Raw genomic sequence first — 22,150 nt, 5'->3', positions numbered from 1 at the left:
TTGTGCGTCGATGGGAGAGGTGAAGTATACCTCCTGGAGAGTGTACTCATCAATTATGCATATGTGCTAAGGATGACGTATTAGCAATATCGATTTGGAAAAACCCACCCTCGGCATGGAACCAGGTGAAAGTTTAGTCCTTAAAAGGCTACAGTCCTTATAAGGCGTGATGTCCCTATAAGGCATTCTGTCCTTATTTGGAGGTATGTCCTTATAAGGCTCGTTCATATGAAATAACAGGAGCTGATGTAGGGAAAGTGTGCGATGTTCTCTGGACCTATATTAGGGTACCGATATGAAATATAACACTGCTGTAGCCTGTAAGTTACTTTGTGCCTAAAATAGCTTATTATAACTGACGCAGTTAGGATTACAAAGGTCTGTCACCAACTTTTCTGCCTATATTAAAGATGGGGGTTTAATGGTAAATATTACAAAGACTTTCACCATGAGCTGTGGCTTAAAAAAGAGAAATAAATGTGATATTTTTATTGATAATAAAAAAAATTGAAAGCACGGATAGATTCTCCTACCTAGGAATAATGTTCGACAAAAGGGGGTCCTGGAAAGCGGCTATGAACGCGAGGAAATTGACATTCTCAAGAGCAATAGGAGCAGTCACTAACTTCTCTAAGAAATTAGGATGCAGACCAGTTCCAGAGCTGCTGGCCATTTATAAATCCAAATGCATCTCAACAGGGATGTATGGAGCTGGTATCTGGGGCATTGAGGGAGCAGAACAAATCCAACGCTGCGAAAACAAGTTTATCCGCTACTTGTTGGCGGTCCCCAGTTCTACAGCCACCTTTAGTTGTCACAGGGAACTAGGTCTCTCATACATTACTGATATTATAAAAATCAATCCCCTTTTACTGTGGCACAAGGTGTGGGTATCTCTGGAGATAGGTTTTAATAAGAGACTTTGTTATTTGGGATTGTCTCAAATTAGATAGGGTGGCCAACATCACATGGCTTGGTTATATAAAAAGAATAAAACCCTCCCAGGAAATTATAGACCTATTAGTCTAATAGACACAATCCAAAAGGTCATCGGGAGGATGGTCCTGAACGAGTTATTGGTTTGGATTGAAGACAATAGCATTCTTTTCGTAAATTCACCAGCACTGTGGACCAGGTGTTCCGCTTTGTCCAACTGCACTGGAAGGTAGTAACGTTAGGTAAAGGTAGTCTCTACGTCGCTTTTGTGGACCTAAGAGCTGCCTTTGACCTTGTTCCTCGAGAGCAGCTGTGGAGGGTCCTCGAAAAGCTGGGGCTTTCCTTGGAACTTTTGACTCTAATCAGGCGGCTCCATGAGCCCAATTTTGCAAAAATTCAGTGGGGAGGCTCGGGTGATTTTACCCCTGAGTTTCCAGTAGAGCGAGGTGTGCGCCAAGGCTGTGCCATGGCACCCACGCTCTTCTCCCTGTACATCAATGGAATAGTAGATTATATGCTATGAGTCAACACCGACGCTCCCAAGTTGTCTGGAGTGATTACTCCAATATTGATGTTTGCTGACGATACTCTTATCGTATCCAAAACTCCGAGCGGCCTGCAAAGGGCACTGTCAGTTTTCGAAGATTTTTGCAGAAATTATGGCCTAGAGGTTAATGTGACCAAGACTAAACTCATGGCCTTTAACCAGCATTTAAGTTATAGACCAGGAAAGCTTTTTATGAATGGGCAAACACTCGAGGAGGTTAAAAACTTTGTCTACTTGGGCATGCATGTGACACATGACAATAAGTGGCATAGACATATGGAAATGTCTACACTGAAATTTAGGCAGATAACGGGAGCTCTGATCAGTGAGCATAAAAAATCTTACACTAAGCCTATTAAACCCGTGCTTCAAGTATATGAGGCAAAGGCTTTAAGCTCAGTGTTGTATGGGGCAGAGCTATGAGGTTTCGACGCATTGACATCTCTAACAGTCGTTGAAAACAAATTTTTCCGCAGCATAGCTGGTCTCCCACAGAGCACGCCCTTGGTACCACTACGGTATGATCTAGGTAGGAAGGCTATCAAGGATCTAGCCAAACTCCGCCCGGTCTTGTATTGGAGGAGACTCTGGACCACCCCGGAGCTTCATTCATACGCAATGGGCCTTATGGACGTAATACAGGCTGATGCATTCCATAAGATTGGGTGGCTGAGGAACCTCCGGGAAACTTTGATAGACCTGGGTCTGGAGGGGCTATGGAGTGACCCAGGGGCTGCCGGGTTCCCTCCGAAGAGACTCCTGAAAATGCTCTATTGGGAATGGGTAAATAATCGGGTTTGGAGTGATTCTAATTCCCCTACGATGACTAGCCGATATTTGGAGGCGAAGGTTACCCCAGCTTTTGAACCTTATTGGGATTTGATCACCCAACCCAGAGATAGGAATCTTTACTTCCAATTCAGAGCAGGTTCTCTTCCACTCAGGGCCCTAACTAGTGAGTGGTTTGGTGCAGGTGTAGGAACATGTCCCGCCTGTGGCTTTCACGAGGAATCAACTGCCCATTTTCTGTTTGTTTGTCCTGCATACGCCAACCCTAGACGAACATGGCTGTCCCCTATGTGTAAAACCTTGGCCACAAGGAGTTCTGCTGTTGCTCTAAGACTTTTATGCACAAGCACTCTTCCAGTTGTTTCAATTGCCCTAGCTAAATACTTGGGTTGGGCTTGGTCCTTAAGGCACAAGGCTCTTAGGGAAATTGTGGGAGTACCCCCCTAGGGCTTTGTGTTCTTGGGATGTTGTATGAAAATTTTCTTGTATTAATTGAAGTTCCATTTTTCTTTCTTGTTTTGTATTTTAAAACATGTTTCCATCTTTAGTCTGCCGACATGTTGATTTCTTTTTTAAATTGCAACTTTTAGGTATTTATTGGATGATTTTATGTATTTTATAGGGTATGTGATTAGCGATAACTTTGTGTTGTACATGTTTGTGTCTTGTATGAATTTTTTTTAAATTCGAATAAAGACTATGATGATGAAAAAGAATAACACTTGACATAGGTCACCCAGAATACTTTGATACCCCAAGCAGTATGGAAACTGTATCTAGAAAAACGCTAAAAGCATTCTGTCTGAACCATCTAGAGAATGAGCGCTGGCTCATTGAGAGAGAGAGAGAAGAAATCAGTCATGGATATCCATTTGATGACCACATGTATAGGGTTACAACCCTATTTGGCACTGGTACAGAGTAGCTTCTGTCATATGCCCTTGGCCCGCTTTCATTGCGGGTGTTTCTTCAGATTAATTACATTCCCTGAAATCAATGATTGGACAAAAAAATTCACTTATATGCCCATGTGATGATATTCCAATACTAACGACCCTGCACTGCACCTTGTTTTGTCAATACTATGTAGTACAGAGGATTCGTTTTTAATGCCTACTCTCAGAAGCTGGGGCCTAAGACAATGTAGAACAGCTTGTTTAGTATCACAACTGTTGGAAAATGAACAAATCATTATGATCATATCGTCTTTTTTAAAGGCTGTTATTAGGTACCAAAACACAATGTGAGCCTTTTATTAATAATAGCTTTTTTTTTAAATTGTACTGTCTATATATGCAATGCCCTGCTCGTCCCTGTATTATGTAATGTGATTATGAAAACATGGATTGTTATTTCTTATATCTTTGAATTATGTAAATATTCTTGTGAAAAGTTTGTATCGTTTTAATCTTTGTGCTGAAAATCGAATAAAGCGGATTTGGTTTGAACTGCCTATTTTATGCTTCTGTAATAGATCACACAGCAAATCTGTGTTGTGGCATCAGTGCCTACATATAGCGGGAGGTGTCTAATTCCATGTGTAATTTCAAAGTATTTTACTCTTGATCACAACCATATCCATGGTGTTTTATCCAACTACTTCCAGGATGTTTGTCTTATTTTTTACCAGGTATAATGTATCCAATATTAACCTAGGATTAATGGCTATAATTCCTCACATCCCTTTGCTTGGCACAGCATTGAAGTTGCCAACAAAGAGCAGTCTACCCAGTGAACTTCCGGACAATGTCATCTAATTGCCCTTGTGATTTTCTAAAAAGTGTCCTCGTGGTAGCCTATTGTATGTTTTATCATTCGAACCTTAAAACAAAGCTAGTGTTAAATTGCTAGCCTGTTTTGTGTGTGTAATTACATATCTGGCTTCCATGTCTGTATGAACTTTGTGTATGTGCTAATCTGTCTTGCTCATTGGTATAGCTTCATGCCCCTTTTGCACTTGATACATGCGATTTTTTTTTTTTTTATTGATGTAAATAACTACTATCTAACTTAATGATATCCAGTTTATTGGACCTCAGATGGATGGAAGGCTTGCCAGGATCTGAACTCATTACTTGCAGATCACCAATGGCCATGTTTAACTCTGTGAGCAAACTTTACTGTTATGTATGAGCTGTTTGCTGCATCAAGGAGATGCCAGCTCCTCACTCATTGAGTCATGTTTGCCGAAGAAAACTTGTTTTTGGATCTACAGAACACCAGTGGCTTGGACACTCCACTCTTCTGTTCCCAATGTAGCCACTGAAGAGTCTGGCGCCTTTGCCACAGTCCTAAGGGGGGCAGCTGAGGTCTTTGACTCAACCTTACCCACCACCGAAGTCAATACCAATGTGTTAATGGAAGTGCTTAACCTAGAACAGACTAACCTGAAGCCTCTGATGCCATTCAATGAGGCCCTTATGGACACACTGTTAGACAGCTGGGCCAAACCAGGATCGAGCTCTCCAGTCCATACACAAATCGCAAGGCAACTCAGACCTGATGTGGGTTGGCCCAGCATTCCCCCAACACCTGTCACCAGAAAGCTTAGTGGTACAAGCCTCCACGAGTCATCTGAACAAGAAAGTACCCCACCACATGGTGAGTCAAAGCACATGAAGACATTCGACAAATGAATATTCTCCTCTGCCAGCCTTACCCTTTGGTCTTTCAATACAACCTGCCTCCTGATTGGAGAGATACAGCCATATATATTAGGGAATATGGTGGCTGCCAAATGCCCAGTGCCTCATCCAGGATGACCATGATGCAGTGAGGTACTCCATCAGTTTGAGACTTGACTCTACCGATTTGCCAAAGGGGTTGGGAGGACGGTGGGTGTTCAACAATGGCTTTGAATTTTCGGGGGACAGGGGGTGGCAGAGGGCAGGGGGAGCCAAGGAGCACAGCTAGCCTGGGGAGGTTGGGGGGGGCGGTCAAACAAGTAGAATATTTAATACTGTTCTACCTTGCACAATTGCTAGAGGAATCAGAGTACATCATCATCTTACAAACCATAGCTCTGACCAAATTCCAACGAGAGAGGTGACTTGAGGTAGATAACTTACTGTCTCAGACCAGCCTACTATCAGCCCCTTGCAGGATCCCCCACCTCTGCTGCCACACATGGGGGACCCTGGGCCGTAGCTATGAGGGCCCGATGTCAAGAAGGTGGGAGTATTGCACAGCACCTTGGGCCATGAAGCCTCTCCAGTTCTTTGTGACAGTTGCCCAATACTGGGATGAAGTAAATATTCTCCTCTGCCAGCCTTACCCTTTGGTCTTTCAATACAACCTGCCTCCTGAAGGGAGAGATAAAGCCATATGTTAGGGAATATGGTGGCAGCCAAATGCCCAGTGTCTCATCCAGGATGACCAAGATACAGTGAGGTATTCTATCAGTTTGGGACTTGACACTACCGATTTGCCAAGGGGGTTGGGGGGGGACGGTGGGTGTTTAAAGATGGCTGGGTATTTTTGGGGGCGGGATGTGGGAGAGGGCAGGGGGGACCAAGGAGCATGGCAAGCCTGGGGAGGTTGGGGGGGCGCTCAAATAAGTTAATTATTTAATACTGTTCTACCTTGCACAATGCTTAAATTGCTAGAGGAATCGGAGTACATCATCATCTTACAAACCATAGCTCTGACCAAAATCCAACGAGAGAGGTGACTTGAGGTAGATAACTCACTGTCTCAGACCAGCCTACTATCGGCCCCCTGCAGGATCCCTCACCTCTGCTGCCACACATTGGGGGACCCTGGGCCGCAGCTATGAGGGCCCGATGCCAAGAAGGTGGGAGTATTGCGCAGTGCTTTGGGCCATGAAGCCTCACCAGTTCTCTGTTACAGTTGCCCAATACTGGGATGAAGGGCACCTCGCCGAGAGCCAGGGGGCAATACATTCAATTGACAGTGGGGCAACAGGTATGGGAGCATCAGCCAGGGAGCCTCACAGGCCCTCCGAGGATTGAGACTGAGTTGGCAAGGTTCCACAATTACGGGGGCGAGTAGCGCAGCACCATGCTGACCACGCAACTCCATTGGGTCCCAACCAATAAATACCCACTGGTCCCTTACCGGCAAGTGACCATGCCTCGGCAGTCGAAGCAGACCTCCTTCCAGCGGTTGGGTGACGCTGGGCTTTATCGCTGACTGGGTAATTGCCCTTCTACTGCACCACCCTGATATCCAAATTGGTTGATCCGAACCGGACACAGATAACTGCAGATGACCGCGGATCTCCTGACTGCCTGACATTGGGCGGGTCATGGCGGTACACTAATCTCGGCCGCCTGAGCACTTACATTGCTTAGCTTTGGCCCTAACTCTACATGTTTGGAGCATTTTGTGTCTTTTTGTGCTGCTGCATTCGTCTGAATGACTGCCATTTCGTGTCTCTATTCAGCAACCCGTTGTCTCTATCGGCCCCTCTCAAAATGGCCGCCCCTAATGAATCCTGTTTCCCCATTTGGAATTGCAATCAGTTTAAGAAACTCATGGCTTTTAATGATCACCACTACCAGCCTGTTTATGAGGGTTAATGTTGCTCTCTGATACTCACATCGCCTTATTTAACCTATTCTATTTAACATACCACACTATAGAAGAGCCTGACCCAAAGATGGTGGTGCGTTGAGCACACATACTGACCTACCACCTCTCATAACAATTGCTTGAGGAGCAGCTCCGAGAATATACAAACCCAAAGGAAGAAGTAGAGGACAAACTGAGAGAAGCTTCTAGAGGAGCAGCAAACAGCTGTTCTGTGTGATGAGCTGCAAAAAGTCTCCCCCGAGCGATGGGAATGGCCCCCTCCCACTCGCATTGAGAACAAGATTGTACTGGTGATATTCTGCATCGTGCATCCTATCATGGCTGTCCTTCGATATCCTCGGCACGGAGCCACCATCTTGTTGTTTCTTTTCCTCTCCCTCGGTCCATTTGACCTCATCCTGCCGACCCTCAGACATTGCTCCTCGGCTGGACTGCCTTATCTCGTTTCTCCCCCCCCCCCCCCGGCCCCCGTCTCTCCTATCACCTATCATCTCCCTCTCTCTACCCCCTTGTATGTCTTGTTTTCTCCGTTCAATCCGTAGATACCGTCTCTCCTATCACCTATCATCTCCCTCTCTACCCCCTTGGATGTCGTTTCTCCGTTCACTTTATAGATAAATATTATATAATTGTTTTTAGCCTAATCGTTGTGATGATGGAATCCTGAGTGAATTTTCTATCTGCAGAGACACAACTCTAACCACCAATATATGTAGTAGTTCGTTGTACTTACTATCACTATTTTGCGATTTTTAGCTTACCCTTTTGCATCTCTCCCCTGAGTGACTCCGCAACTTATACATTTCCTTTTCTTCTTTCTGTATCTCTTCCTTGTTGAACTCTACAACTCGCTGACTCCCTCCCTTTATCTCCCGGTTCTCCCTGACCCTTGCCTTTCGAGGACCCTGTCTTTTTCTGTCTTATGTTCCCCCCTCTGTTGTCCTGCCAGTTCTGACCCTCCTCCTAACTCCCTGTCCCTTGTTCCCTTAGACTAAGCACTCCTTCTCCCCTTGCTGGGGATAGATCCAATATTCATACCCTGGAGTCTCAGTGACCCCTTTGAGAGAGTCCACAGTGCCAAGAGAGCCACTCACAGTTGAGGTACGGTATGGCACCCCTTGGCAAAGCTCTCCCTTTGTTGGGGAACGATCCAGTAGGTAGGCCTTGGAGTCTGAGACCCCTTTGAGAGAGACAACTGCGTAAAGGGAGCCTTTCACAATGGAGATGTGGGATTGATACCATTTCCCCTGGGATCACAGCTTGCCGGACTTTGGACGCAGCTTTTACTCGTCTACCGGATTGTGCCCCCTCCACCCTCGCCCTCCTCTTTCATGCTTTGTCTCTCATCCTCCCCTACCTCTTTCATTCTTTGTCCACTTTCCCTGCTCCTAGCCTCTCTTCCCTTAATCTCTCCCCTTGCTTTTTTCCTTACGTTTATGTCTTTATTTTTTTCTCGACATAACATGTATCTATGCTGTCTAGCCCCCTGTCCCTTTTGCCCTTTGTCTAAGCACTCCTTCTCCCCTTGTTGGGGAAAGGTCCAATAGTCATACTCTGGAGTCTCAGTTACCCCTCAGAGTCCACAGCGTCAAGGGAGCCACTCACAGTTGAGGTTATGTTATGGCACCCCTTGCCAAAGTGCTCCCTCTGCCCTTGTTGGGGAAGTATCCAGTAGTTAGGCCTTGGAGTCTCAGAGACCCCTCTGAGAGAGTCCACTGCGTCAAGGGAGCCTCATGCAATGGAGATGTGGGAATGATTCCACTTCCCCTGGGATCACAGCTTACCGGACTTTGGACGCAGCTTTTACTCGCCTACTGGTTTGTGCCCCCTCCTCTGTCATACTCTGTTTCTCTCCCTCCCTGACCTCTTTCCCTCCTTCATTCTTTGTCTACTTCCCCTGCTCCTACCCCCTCTCTCCTGAATCTCACCCCATGCCTGCTCTTTCCCTTAAGTATATGTCCTTATTGTTTTTCTCAACCTAACATGTAACTATGTAACTATGCTCTGAAACTGTGTTATCTTGTAATGACGTACCCTGCAGCTATAGTCTGATACTCATGTAAAGCGCTCTGATACCTTCGGGTCTAGCCAGCGCTATATAAAACCTTTCAGATAAATAAATGAAGTCCGTCAGCGCCACAGTCGTCTTAGCCAGTGGCAGAAAAAGAGCTGCTGCGGTGACCTGGAGTGCCCCAGAGCCAGCAGCCCAAGTTGGCGGACCAAGGTAGATACGCAAGGCCTCACTTGGCTGTCCAATGGTGGGGAAATTGTCTTGTATGGCAGAGCAAGTGGACCTCACAACATTTTTTTCTGCGCATCCGGGGTAGTGTCGACGGGCAAGCCTTTACAGTGAAAATGAGCTCTCCTCTGGTCAGGTGGTCCCTGTGCTGCCCCCACGGCAGGCCGGCCCAAGCTCCGCACAGTTGGCTGAAGCCTCCGCCTAGAGTTAAGTGTAATCAGGGGGCTTCGTCGGTGCTGCTGCGTTCCTGACAATTCCCCGGTTTGATGTAGTGCAAGCTAAGCAGTAATTCACCGCATGAAGCAGCAAGGCTAAACTATGTTCACAAGCAGCCTGCTGGAGCTCTAGAGTTGGGGGACCCTCTTCTCTGCCAGCTTGCTAGCGCCCCTGCTGAATTGTCTTGTGTATGAAAATCTGCTATGGGCTAGCCAAGAACAGCCCCCAGAAGGCTTGTGCAATCATTCCACCATAACAGAGGCTACTACCACTGCGCTTGGACATCTGCCAGGCTGCTACATGGAAGGCCCTCTACATGTTCACATAACACTATTGCCTGTATAGCCAGTCCATCTTGACAGGGACTTTACCTGATCTGGCCTATACAATTCCCTGGTCTGTCATTGCACACACCCACCACCTGGGAAGGTACTGCTTTGGTATTCACAAGGTGAGGAATCTGCTGTAAGAAGTCTCTATCAGAAGAACAAGCTACTTACCTTTGGTAACAGCTTTTTTTTGGCTGAGACTCTAACTGCAGATTTCCTCACTGTGTGAATACATGTGAAAGCAGTACTTCTCCTTTCTTTGGAATAGACTCATACAGTTCTTTAATAAGTTCCCAATCTAGAGATCTCCACACAGACCTATGAGCCGCGGGTCTGGTGGCACAGACAGAAATGAGAAAGAAACTGACATAAGCGCACAGAAGTTGAGTGGATCTAATGGGAAGGGGGCAGAAGGGGGGACAGTCTGCTGAGGAAAAAAAACATTCTAGATCCAGTCTGGAACCGGGGGAAATTCATAATATGAGGAATTTTCATTTAGATGGTCTCTACCAAAGGTAAGTAACGTGTTTGTTATGCTTATTGCAAAATGTTGGTCCACAATTGGCAATTCATTCTTTGTGTGTGGTATGTTACTCCAATATGTGAAAAAAGTAGGTAAATATAGTATGTTTCAAGGGACCAAAGATGTCTCCTGTGCAAGGTCAAACTTGACAGTTAAGCTACACAAACGAAGGTTTCAGTTTTGATATGCAGGATGTTGGTCATATTATCTTTTAAGCAGTTGGGAGTGGTTTGTTTTAGAGTAAGGAAACAAGGCAGCTGTATGATAAAGATTTCATGCTGGGTGTTTCTTTTTTTAAGCAGGATCTTTTGGACCGAACCGAGCTTCACAGGGAGGCTATGGAGGAGCATATCCTGGGACCCAGAACTATGGAAATCAAACTGGACCCCAAGCACCATCAACTGCCCCTCCGAGACGACTTGACCCTGATTCTATCCCTAGCCCTGTAAGTAGACTATGTGCTGTAATATGCATCTGTATGCATTTGGATACAATGAAGGGAATAGGTAAAGCTGGTTGATGAGAAAAACATAAGTGTTACTTTGTTTTTGTATGTTAACCCCCCCCCCCCCCCCCCCCCCCAAAGTTTAGGACATGTGCTGCTGGTTTTTTGACTCTGGGAGTGCACTGGGGTCTGCTAAGTGTACCTCGATGCTCAGTGCTCAGACCCTTTAAAGTATGTTCAATTGCCCCTATACCCAATTGGCATAAGTTAACCAGCTTGTAATTCTCTAGTATATGGTACCAGGGGTACCCAGGGCCTTTAAGCCCATCGTAAGCTACAAAGCTGCAGCACTTATTGTGCCACCACCAGTGTGACAAAGTAAAACATGTCTCCCCACATACCCCTAACTCGAATTTGCAATTTAAACTAATGAATGAAAAAAAATAAAATATATATATATATATATATATATTTTTTAACCTACTGGCGGTCGCCAGTAGGTAGTTATAGTTAGGACCCTGTTTCCATAGGAAATCCGCAACATTCTATTTGGAATAACTTTGGCGCCGGTCGACGAATCCTCGCGAAATTTTCAAAACTAATGGGGCGCTACGCTCCGCTCCTACCCTGAAAGTCTCGGGGGGATTTGTCAAGCGGGGGCTGAGAAAAAAGGGGGGTCCCAAAACGCTTTTTCCCCATGCATTTTCCCATAGGACCTTTAGTCCGAGCTACAGCCCGAACGGCTGAACAGAATTACTTGTAATTTGGCAGAGAGGTAGTCCTCAGGTCAAGGAAGTGCCTTTTGTAGGTCTGGTGTAAATCTGTTCAGTAGTTCCTGAGAAAATAGCATTTAAATCAATATATATATCTGTAAGCGCGCTCCGTGCGCTTACGGTAAGCTTACCGTACGCGTAAGGTGCCGTGCGCGAGCTCAAATCTGATTGGTTGTCACATGACTGTAAACATTCGAATCGGACGAAATCAGGAAGTGTCGGCCGCCATTTCGTGTGTTTCACACAGAGAAAAAAAGGGAGATAACGTGAAAAGGGGGCAAGGAAGAGAGTTACAGACCCCCTAACATTTGAAAGGGGGTCAAAGAAGGACACAAAAGTACAAAAAAAACATTTATTAATTTAAAAAAAAAATCGCGGGGTACGCGTACGGTAAGCTTACGGTAAGCTTACCGTACGCGTACGGTAGAAAAAATAAATAAAAAAAGAAATAAAATTCAGATTTAAGTGTTTAGATATTAGGCGGCTCTAAAAAGAGCCGTTGTGTTTTTGAAGTGATTTTTTTAGTGGTACCTACAAGTAAGTACCGACGCAGAGTCTAAGGTTCAAGAGGAAGACTCTGTTCCCTTCATCAGTGAAGTGTACACCATCTCCTCTATAAATGTCTTGCATGTCGTAACGCAAGTTGTTGTGGTAAATGGAACCCATACCATAGTCTCAGAGGAAAGCAGAAACAGATTTGTTGACGTGCTTTCTTGCTTTGTCAATCTGCGGACAAAAATGATTGGACCAATTCCATTTTTGCCTTTGGCATATGTTCGAATACACAAAGGCAGTTTTAGGGAAAAGTGAAAACAGTTGTGCAAAGGTCTCCTTCATAAGCATTTCCAGACCTACCCCAGTCAAAGTGCCTAGGTCATTGCCACCACAGTGCACTATTATGAGGTCAGGGTGTTGGATTTGCATGAAGGATTTCACCAATGGCATCAATTGGTGCCACTTTAACCCTCTCTGACCAATCCATTTAATGTCTACATTTGGCAAAGCAAGGTCTCTCACCATACCTGTTTTCTCTGCATACTTTTCACTCCAGAAGACATAGCTGTGCCCTACAATCCACACTGTGAACATCTTCAAAGGAGATCTGGATGCACTCAGGAGGTGTATTTCAGTAGAAAGGGAAAAAGAAATGAAAGACAGTTTGGAAATGGAGGCATACATATTTTATTTAAATAAAAAGAACTCATTGGCTGTTTCATACCATTCTACACTAAAAACTAGGCTGTACGTGTCAATTTATAGAAGCATGTTTTGTATTGGTACAGAAAAATGTGTTACCAAAGAACATTACTATGGATTTGCTGTTAGGTTAGAAAAGTCAAGCACTCTTGCTCTTTGAAAATGAAACATTGTGTGGTGAACTTCTGACCTGACTTCACACAGCAGTGTTCCATGAGCTGTTGCTATGGTAGCAGGCAGAAGTCAAGTTGGGGGAAGGGTACTAGGCAGAAGTCAAGTTGGGGGAAGGGTACTTTTGGAAAAGGGTTGGTTTTCAACCAATAGAAATGTGTGATTACATTTGAAAAAAAGGGGGAAGCACTGAGATTTGAAATTAACATGTATATGTGTGGAAAAAGAGAGGGAAACGTTGCCATTATCTGGTTTTGCTGAGAGGAGAGAGGTGTACAGAACAGAGATCCTGGCTCTGATAATCTGCTGTTTGAGTGCCACATTTCTTTCACTACTAACTAATTTTAAAGGTGAGTTATGAGTTTGAGAGGGGATGTATGTGGTAAATTAAGAAATGAATAATAGAATTGGGATTCCTTTTGTTGAAGTTGTGTTTATCATTTTGTGTTTTGGGAGAAATTTAAATGTAAGGAACATGTAAAATATTATGGACTATGTTTTTACCATAAATTAAGGTGTACTGGTATAAATGAGGAATACTTTTAGGGTTTGAGGTTGCAGTCAGTAATGCAAATACATTCAGCATCACTAAGGCTGGTTGCCCTTGCTGGAGTGTAGTCATTCACCCAGGTTACACATGTTCCTGGTCTGAAAAAGCTGTTTGGACATGTGCTGTTTTCAGAATCTGAAAAGTGGATTGAAAATGTGTCAGACTTTAAAAGTACTTATCACTTGTCAAAAAAAGAGTAGTAAGTGTGCTTTCAAATTGGCAAAGAAATTTCGTTTTCTGACTAATATCAAACCATGACTCTGTGTGCACACAGGAATTGTTTTTAGATATTTAATTTGTGATGGTGTTATTGTGATTTTCACTTGTAGGAAACTGGTACATAGTATTTTAAGATTTGAAAAGATCATAAAAAATTTAGTAATATATTTAAATAAAATAAAGGAATTTTTTTAAAGTTTTTTTCAGGTATTGCTGAAGAGCAGTGAACAAAATTTAAGATGCCTACAAAATCCAGACTAAGGAAAAACCACAAAAAAATCTATATTTGAAGACAACTGGAGGACCTAAGTTAGTTGGAGATGCTCATGTTGGGAAAAAGAGAAAGTCTTCTGGTAAGCAGACAAAAGATTTTTTAAACAATATCTTCAAAAAAAGTTAAAATGTACAAAATGTCTGTACTGGAAAGAATGTTTTAAATAGAAAACAGGAAAAAATTGAGCATTTAGTTAATGCAAATATACCTTCAGAAACAATAAAGATTAACTTAAAAAGAAAAACAGCGTTTAAAGAGATTCGTAGAAAAATGTTTCAGAGAAGTTATGTCCAATTTAATAAAGGATGTGAAGAAATATAAGAAAAAAGCTAAATTTTATAAGAGAAAAAAAGAAATTGAAGCCATTGTAGCAAAGGCATTAGAATTAAAAAGGAAACTATTCATTTTAATTTTGAGCAGGATGCGTACATTAGATAAAATGGTCCATGTACTGAAATCACAAAGCAAAAGGAAAAGACTAGTGAAAAGAACAAACTTTTATAAAGTGTTTTTAGGAGAATGGATGCATAGTTCAAGTAGTGAACCTTTTTTTTTAATGAAGAGAGTTATCTTCAAAGTAATAGTTTGCTGCATGCAGTTGACACCAGAGGTCGTGCTTATGAAGTGAAAAATGGTTGTATAATGGAGAAGGAGAAAATGGTTCCAAGAGATGAGGAACAAGTGATGGCGGATGAGGCTATGGGGAGACGTCCTAAAGCCCCAGTATATACTTGGAATTGTAGTAGTATTTGCACTGTGCGTCAGGAATCTATTGATAAATTTCGAGAGTTTCTAAGAGAATATAGTAAAAAAAGTGTTAAACAGAAGATTAAGGTGCTTCAAAGTCTAGATCCATGCAGAGTTAGAGAGAATACTGGTTTGCAGGGACATTCTCTGGCTTGTCTATCTAGAAAAGTGTGTAAAAGTGTTTTTCATCATTTTAGGATGCTGGCTGTTCATCATACTGAAATGAGAAAGTTTGTGAGACGATTGTATTTTGCTAAAAGTCCAGCAATAAAGTTAGATGAATTGAATAGGGCGCTGTTCCGTGGATCGGTATCAGATGTAGAGAAGGTTACTGATGAAATTCAGTTTTGTTACTTTGGTCCAGAACAAGAGTGCAGGTAATGACACAGTTATCGAGGAAGATGTGGAAGAGAATGTAGAACCCTCTGTAAGTAAGAAATTTGATGATCAAATGACAAAATTTGCAATCATCTCTAAAGAAAGACCAAATATTACTTGTATTTGTTGCCGCAGAACTCATTATAAAAAACAAACCAGGAATGTTGATCTCTACAGAAAAAGTGAAAATGAAGATAATTATAAGTGGAAGGATTTTGCCACATATATATTTCTTGAAAATTGTTTTGATTTGGGTGAAGATCAGCGTATTTGTAAATACTGTTATAATAAGTTAGAAGAAAATAGAATGCCGACCAGAGCTGTACATAATAATTTAGAATTGGATGCTATTCCTGCTGAACTTTCTGAATTAAATACATATGAGTCTATACTTATTCAATGTGTTCATCCGTTCCAGACCATAGTACGTATGGAGCCCAAAACTGGTAAATTACCTCCTTCAGATTTACTGAGAGGTTTAAAAGGAAGAGTGGTGTATTTGCCCTTGGATTTGAAAAAAAATATGGAAACTATTGATGCAGATACTTTGGAAACTGAACCATTAGTTATTCTGGTTAACGGTGTACCTCCAAAGAATAAGAAGATTTGGCAGGAGCGGGTAGATGTACGGAAAGTACAAAGAGCAAATTTGTATTTGAAAAGGAATAACAAATGGTATGAATCAATTTATATAGAAGAAGAAGATTTACAAGAAGACACAGAAAGACCAACTGGACAAATTGAAAAAGTGGACAAGTCAAAGGAAGAAGAAATTTATGAACATTTTAGCATACATCCTCTTCATTCAAAAGAAGTTATGGGAGACACTATTGGTCTGTTTCAGATGAAGAAAGCAAAAGGAACTCCCGTGAGTGTATGGGAGGAGAGCTTGGAAGCTCGATGTTTTCCCCAGCTGTTTCCTACAGGAAAAGGAGGACGATACGATGAACGTCCGGAACAGATTCCAGCATCTGAGTATCGGACTACAAGACTATATGCAGAAGATCCAAGATTTTGACAAAGTATTCCTTATTTGTTCCATCTTTTATTTGAAAGCGACTTGTCTGCATTGTCTTATGCAGTAAATCACATTTTAAAAAGTGGAGTACATTTACAAAATGTGTCTGCTAAGGATTTTATGGAGAAAGTGCAGCACCGAGATGATCATTTGGAAACACAACTGATCAATCTGATGGCTTGTCAGCGTGGGACAAATGAATATTGGTACCGACGCCATGGTGAATTAAAATGCATGTTACGGAATTTAGGAACACCAACATGGTTCCTTACCCTAAGCTGTGCTGAGTACGCTTGGGATGATTTACTGGATTTTCTACGAGAGGCAAATTCAAACATTAAAAACATCGAATACAAGACAGCAGGAGAACTGTGCTCATTGGATCCGGTTAATGTTTGCAGATATTTCAATCATAGATTTGAGGCTATGATGTCCTTCATCTGCAATAAAAAAAATCCACCTCTTGGAGAAGTTGTGGATTTCTTTTGGAGAAAAGAGTACCAGGCAAGAGGTGCTCCTTATATTCATATGCTGTTGTGGATCAAGGATGCCCCAAAGTTTGGAACAGATACTGATGAAGCAGTGTTATCTTTTATTGAAGAATATGCAACATGTGCTATACCAAAAAGCACAGAAGAGAAAAAGTTAAAAGAGCAAGTTTTACGTTTCCAAAGTCATCGGTGTGGAAAATACTGTTGACGGAAGTACAAGACAAAAGATAAATTCTACACTAAATGTCGATTTGGATTTCCTAGACCTGTTCTTTCAAAAGGAAGAGTAAACAGTTTTATGTCAGCTGTGAGACATACTATTACAAGAAAATCACCTAAGAATACCTACAACCTAAAAAGAAAAGAAGAATCAAAAAATATAAATGACTACAACCCAGTCATTTTATCCATGTGGAATGCTAACATGGATATACAGTATGTAGCTGACAATTCCATTGCTGTTGCTCGATATGTTGCGTCTTACATTACGAAATCAGAAAAAACTGAATTGAAAGAAATGTGGGAAGAGATTTCTCACAAGAAGACTGTCAGTAAGAAGCTGTACAGTTTCAGTTTAAAGATGTTATCGCATTGAGAAATTGGATCCTACGAATGTTCAGATAGGTAATCTTCTGCAAGTCTCTACTCAAAATCAAGAAGAATAATTAGGGCAAGTTTAGGCCTGGCAGCAAAGAGAAATTGGGTACTGAAATCTGTTGGAGAAATTGAATATTTGGCCGGGAATGACCCAGAAAGTACAGATAATTTGAAATCAAACATGTTGGACACATATTACCCAAAGAGAAGTGTTCATCTAGAGAACATGTGTCTCTATGAAGTGCTGCAGAACTACATTTATTCACGGAAAGCCGCAGAAGACATCAACAATGGAAAATATAAAGTCATTCGTGAGGAAGGATATTTGGTGAAGCAAACAAAAGGAAGTTTGATAAATCACCGGAAGCTGAGTTGCGACACTACTGACAAAAAGGAATTTTACTACTTGGCTCTTTTACAGCTGTTTAAACCATGGCGTTCAGAGGACGAACTACTGGGAGAATTTCAAAGCTATGAAGATTCCTTTAATGCTTGCAAAGACAGCATAGAATGCAGTACTTTCAGAAATTATGTGCAAATGTTAAATGAAGAAATTTAACAGGAAACTACAATTGCAGCTGAAGTAGCTAGAGACAGTTATCAAGACAGCCAAAGTTCTGGAACACTCAGTCAAGATCCCCTAGGACAACCAATCGTTGAAAATGAAGCTGCAATAGCAATGAATGAAGTGGAAACTGCTATGAATCAAGCTCAAGAAGAATTTATAGACTTACCAAATTTGGAAAGACAACTGAATGAAGAGCAGCAACAAATTTATGAAGAGATCAGAAACAAAATTGATCACGGATTACTACATGAAAAAAAAGAGTGCTCATGCACATCATTTCAACCAATCAGGATGTATGTAAGCGGACAAGCTGGAACTGGAAAAAGTTTCTTAATCAAAGTCATCAGAAGCTACCTACAGCAAAAAACAGATTCAACTTTGTCTTGTGTGGTTACTGCTCCAACTGGGTTAGCAGCACATAACATAAAAGGTATCACCTTACATTGTTTGCTAATGTTACCAGTGGAGCATGAGAACAAAATACAATACCACAAGCTAACTGGAGAAGCATGCTTGGAAGTTTCAAGAGTATTGAAGAAGATGCAAGTTCTCATTATTGATGAGGTGAGCATGGTATCAAACTTAATGCTTGCCTTTGTGCATTTAAGAATGCAGAAAATTCTAAGGACAGACTATGACGTGTTATTTGGTGGAAAACATGTCATAGTTTTTGGGGATCTTCTACAGCTTACTCCAGTTAAAGGACAACCAGTGTTTAATACTGTGACACATGAAGACACAAAGAAGTCATTGGGAAGCATTGGTAATGCAAATATTTGGTCCTTCTTTGAGTACAAGGAACTTACTACTAATATGAGGCAAGCAAACGATGAAGAATATGGAAGTATTCTGAAAGATATCAGAATTGGACTACTCACTGAAGCTGGCACGAAAGCATTAGAGTCGGTTGCTACATAATTTATTCCCAAAGGAAGAAATAGTTGCAGCAAATATATACAATAACATTGCAGAAAAGAAAAGTGTCATCTGCTTAATGCCAACTCTACGTGAATGCTCAATATTCAATGAGGAACTTTTGAAATTGGAAAAGGAAGAGATTAGGAAATTGGAAGCAGTGGACAAAATTCAGCATGAAAGAATTACTATTACATTAACAGGCAAACTGAAAAATAAATTGGATTCACTAGAGAAGAACATTTCCAAAACAGCTGGATTAGAAAAAAATCGAGTATTTTTAAGGAGAAATTTGGATGTTGAAAAAGGTTTAGTGAATGGAGCTATGGGAAGAGTTGTGGGTTTTATTAATTTCCAGAAAAAAGATGGAATTGAATGTTTAAAAATAAAATTTGATCAGATAGAAGAAGTTATAGACATTTGTCGTTGTACAGTTCGTTTCATGCTTGTGAAAGACTTATATGTACGTAGGAAACAGTTTCCGTTTTCTCTAGCATATGCTGTAACTATTCACAAGTCTCAAGGATTGACTGTAGATTGTGCTTTTGTAAACATTGGTTCAACTGTGTTCAAAGAAGGTATGGCTTATGTTGCTTTGTCACGAGTGAAAACATTATCTGGTTTATTTATGATAGACTTTGATGACTCAAAAGTTAGTGCTGATGCAAATTGTGTAAAGGAGTATAATAGATTAAGAAGAACCTATGCTCCTCATTTAGGTCAGTATCCTGTGTTGGAAAAACGTGTTTCTCGAAAAAGGAGAATTGAGAATATCTATAATGAGGATGTAGAGAGGAGAAAAAAAAAAAGAGGAGTGATGTAATTGCAAGCAAAAAGGAAAATGTTGAAGAGGTTGTAGGTTGTCATTTTGAAAATAGCTCTGGTGTCAACTGCTACGCTAATGTAGTGCTGAATGTTGTATTTTATCTGGAAAGTTTGCAAGAACAGATAATAGTAAATCAGAGAAAAAGATTCTGTTCTGAGTTGAATCTCCTTTTTGAAAAGCTGAGTAATGATAAAACTAAAATAGAAAGTGCTACTGAAATTAGAAAACTTTTAGATGTATGTTCAGGACGAACACAGTTTTCTCAAAATGTACAGCAAGACGCACAGGAATTCTTGATGTATTTTCTTCAGGTACTGGAAGAAGAAGGGGTACACATTGAAAATATGTTTGGTCTCTCTTATAAATGGGAACATAGTTGTGAAAACTGTTTCCATACATGTGGCTCTAATGTTGATTCTGAAAGGTTTATTTATTTAACATTGCCAGAGTGTAAAACAGTCACTTTTGCTAAATTAGTTAAAGAGGCTAATCATAGCATGGAATGCAGTGAGTGTAAATCAGACATGTTTTCAACGTTAATTTTAAAGGAATACGGACAGTATGTAATTTTAATGATGCAACGATGTAGAGCTGATGGTTCAAAATTGGATACTTTAATAAAGAAGTTTATAGGACAGCAATTATCAATTTCAGGAAAAACTTTTGTAACAGTTGCAATAATTTTCCATGAAGGACCTACTGTTACTTCAGGACATTACACAGTTTATCTTAAATGTGAAAAAGGCTGGACACTGTGTAATGATTCCCAATTGATTTTCAAGCAACGTTTGCCTTTTGATTTAGCAAATTCCTATCTAATCTTCCTGAAACCTAAATTTTAGAGAGAATTGGCAAGAACTGTACAAAACAATTTTACCATTTTATTGGATTACCATTGGAATTTTCAAATAAAAAGATTTTTCAAATTACCATTTGGCCTAAAGGAAAGGTAACCAATTGTATTGTGGACTTATTTAATTCCTAATGAATCTTTCGGAAACCAAAAATTTAGAGAGAATCGGTAACATCTGCACACTTAAAATTTTGGAATTTTATTGGATTACCATTGGAAATTTAATCAAAAAAGATTTGTAAAATTACCATTTGGCCTAAAGGAAAGGTAACCAATTGTATTGTGGACTTATTTAATTACTAATTAATCTTTTGGAAACCAAAATTGTAGAGAAAATCAGTAACATTTGTACAATTTAAATTTTGGAATTTTATTGGATTACCATTGCAAATTTAATCAAAAAAGAATTTTCAAATTACCATTTGGCCTAAAGGAAAGGTAACCAGATGTATTGTGGAGTTATTTGAGATGTATTATTTTTGTGATTATGCTTCTGTAACAAAATTGTCAGACGGTATTTTAAAGAAAAAGTTTTTGTTATTAGATGATATTTTTTTTGAATATTTTGCATTTCTATAATGTTATGTTTAAGTGAAAAGAGATTCTGGGCTTTTTTAAAACAATCTTTGAGATTGTTATTTTTTTTTTTGCCCGCTGTTAAGTGATGAATGCAATTGCTTTCACGATTAATAGTGAAATGCAATATATTCTGAAAACAGGAAAAACATGGCAAAAATTTGTTTTTGGAAAATATGTAAATACGTGTACTGTATGATATGTTTTATTAAATATTAATACTTTTTTCTTTTTCTTCAGATTGAGAAAGAAAATTTACGGAAAAAAAAACATTTTTACAAGCAATTTCAATTAAATATAAATTGATAATTAAATTGTTGGGTGGGTCAGGTAAGTCAGAAATTAGATGGTCCCTTTCTTCCACTTCTCCTTATACAGATTTTCAGTATTTCGTTATTAATCCCTCAAAGACCTTGTAATGTGGTAATTTTTTTTTAGTGTTTTAAAAAAAAAAAAAAAAAAAATACGCTTACCGTACGCGTACAGTAAAAAAAAAAACGTTTTTAAGAAAAAATTAAAAAAAGTTGAGAGGTAAGGTTGGCTCTTAAAAGAGCCGTTGTGTTCATGCAGGGACAGAGGAAAGGAAGAATGGGAATATTAGCTGGTAGGACAAATGTGCTGGTCTATTTTGTTGTTAATTAGGGGAACACTGGTCTCCCTATGAACAATGGCAATTTGAACACCGCATTGTAATCCTCGCAAATCGATGGTTAGTTTCCACAGGATCAGAAAAAGGTGAATCTGCCCCCACAGATGAAGGGCTCAGCTGAGCTGCCGAAGATGGACTCGGCTGAGCTGCTGTGGATGTGCTTGGTCGACTTACTGAACGGTTTCCTCCAGTATGTCGAGCATGTGTCCTAGGGTGTACAGCCTCAAGGTGTCGTAACATAGTGTGATTCCCGAAGGAATACTTCTTGTTAGGATTACCTCTTGAAAGTACACGCTGGCACAGCTTGCAAGTCACTAATGCAGCATTCACTTTTTTCTCACCCTCAGGAAAAGTGAAATACTCCCATATAAAAGAGCTCTTCTGTTTCCTCCTTCTCTGCCTGATGGTGGTGCTGCTAGCCTCACTCTCAGAAGTGGAGTGCTGGTCTGCCATCGTATCCCAAAGACAACTCAGCTCCTTCTCCTAAGGGATCACAAGCAGAAATGAGGGGAATGGGTGTGGTGTAGGAGAGTTCTAGAACTGAAACTACTTTAAACCAATCAAAAGTTTTGTTTCTTGATCACATGACCCACCGTGCGCGTACGTTACGCTTACGGAGCGCTTACGGTGCGCTTACGGAGCGCTTACGGTAAAAGTACGCATGCGCGTATAAAACACACGTGCACGTGCGCATGCGCATAACAAGCACGCCGCAACACTTCCGCGTAACGTGCGCGTGTAGCGTATGCCCTTACGCGCCGCGTACGCAG

The 22,150-nt window shown here is 41.0% G+C and overlaps 1 protein-coding gene across 10 annotated transcripts in view; it reads left to right on the top strand.

Annotated features, from left to right (window-relative positions):
• The window catches only part of SEC24C (SEC24 homolog C, COPII component), a 1,178,749-nt gene that overhangs the window by 240,179 nt on the left and 916,420 nt on the right, over positions 1-22,150 (top strand). For all 10 annotated transcript variants that reach the window (XM_085603503.1, XM_085603507.1, XM_085603502.1 and 7 more), the window contains one exon: positions 10,436-10,578. In XM_085603503.1, coding sequence (XP_085459629.1) covers positions 10,436-10,578 — 143 coding nt within the window. The remainder of the gene's footprint in view (positions 1-10,435; positions 10,579-22,150) is intronic.

The sequence above is a fragment of the Triturus cristatus genome, chromosome 1_2 (genome assembly GCF_964204655.1).
Source record: "Triturus cristatus chromosome 1_2, aTriCri1.1, whole genome shotgun sequence".
In the NCBI taxonomy this organism is placed as follows: domain Eukaryota; kingdom Metazoa; phylum Chordata; class Amphibia; order Caudata; family Salamandridae; genus Triturus; species Triturus cristatus.
The sequence above is the reverse complement of the archived record's forward strand: the minus strand, read 5'-3'. Positions and strand labels throughout refer to the sequence as shown.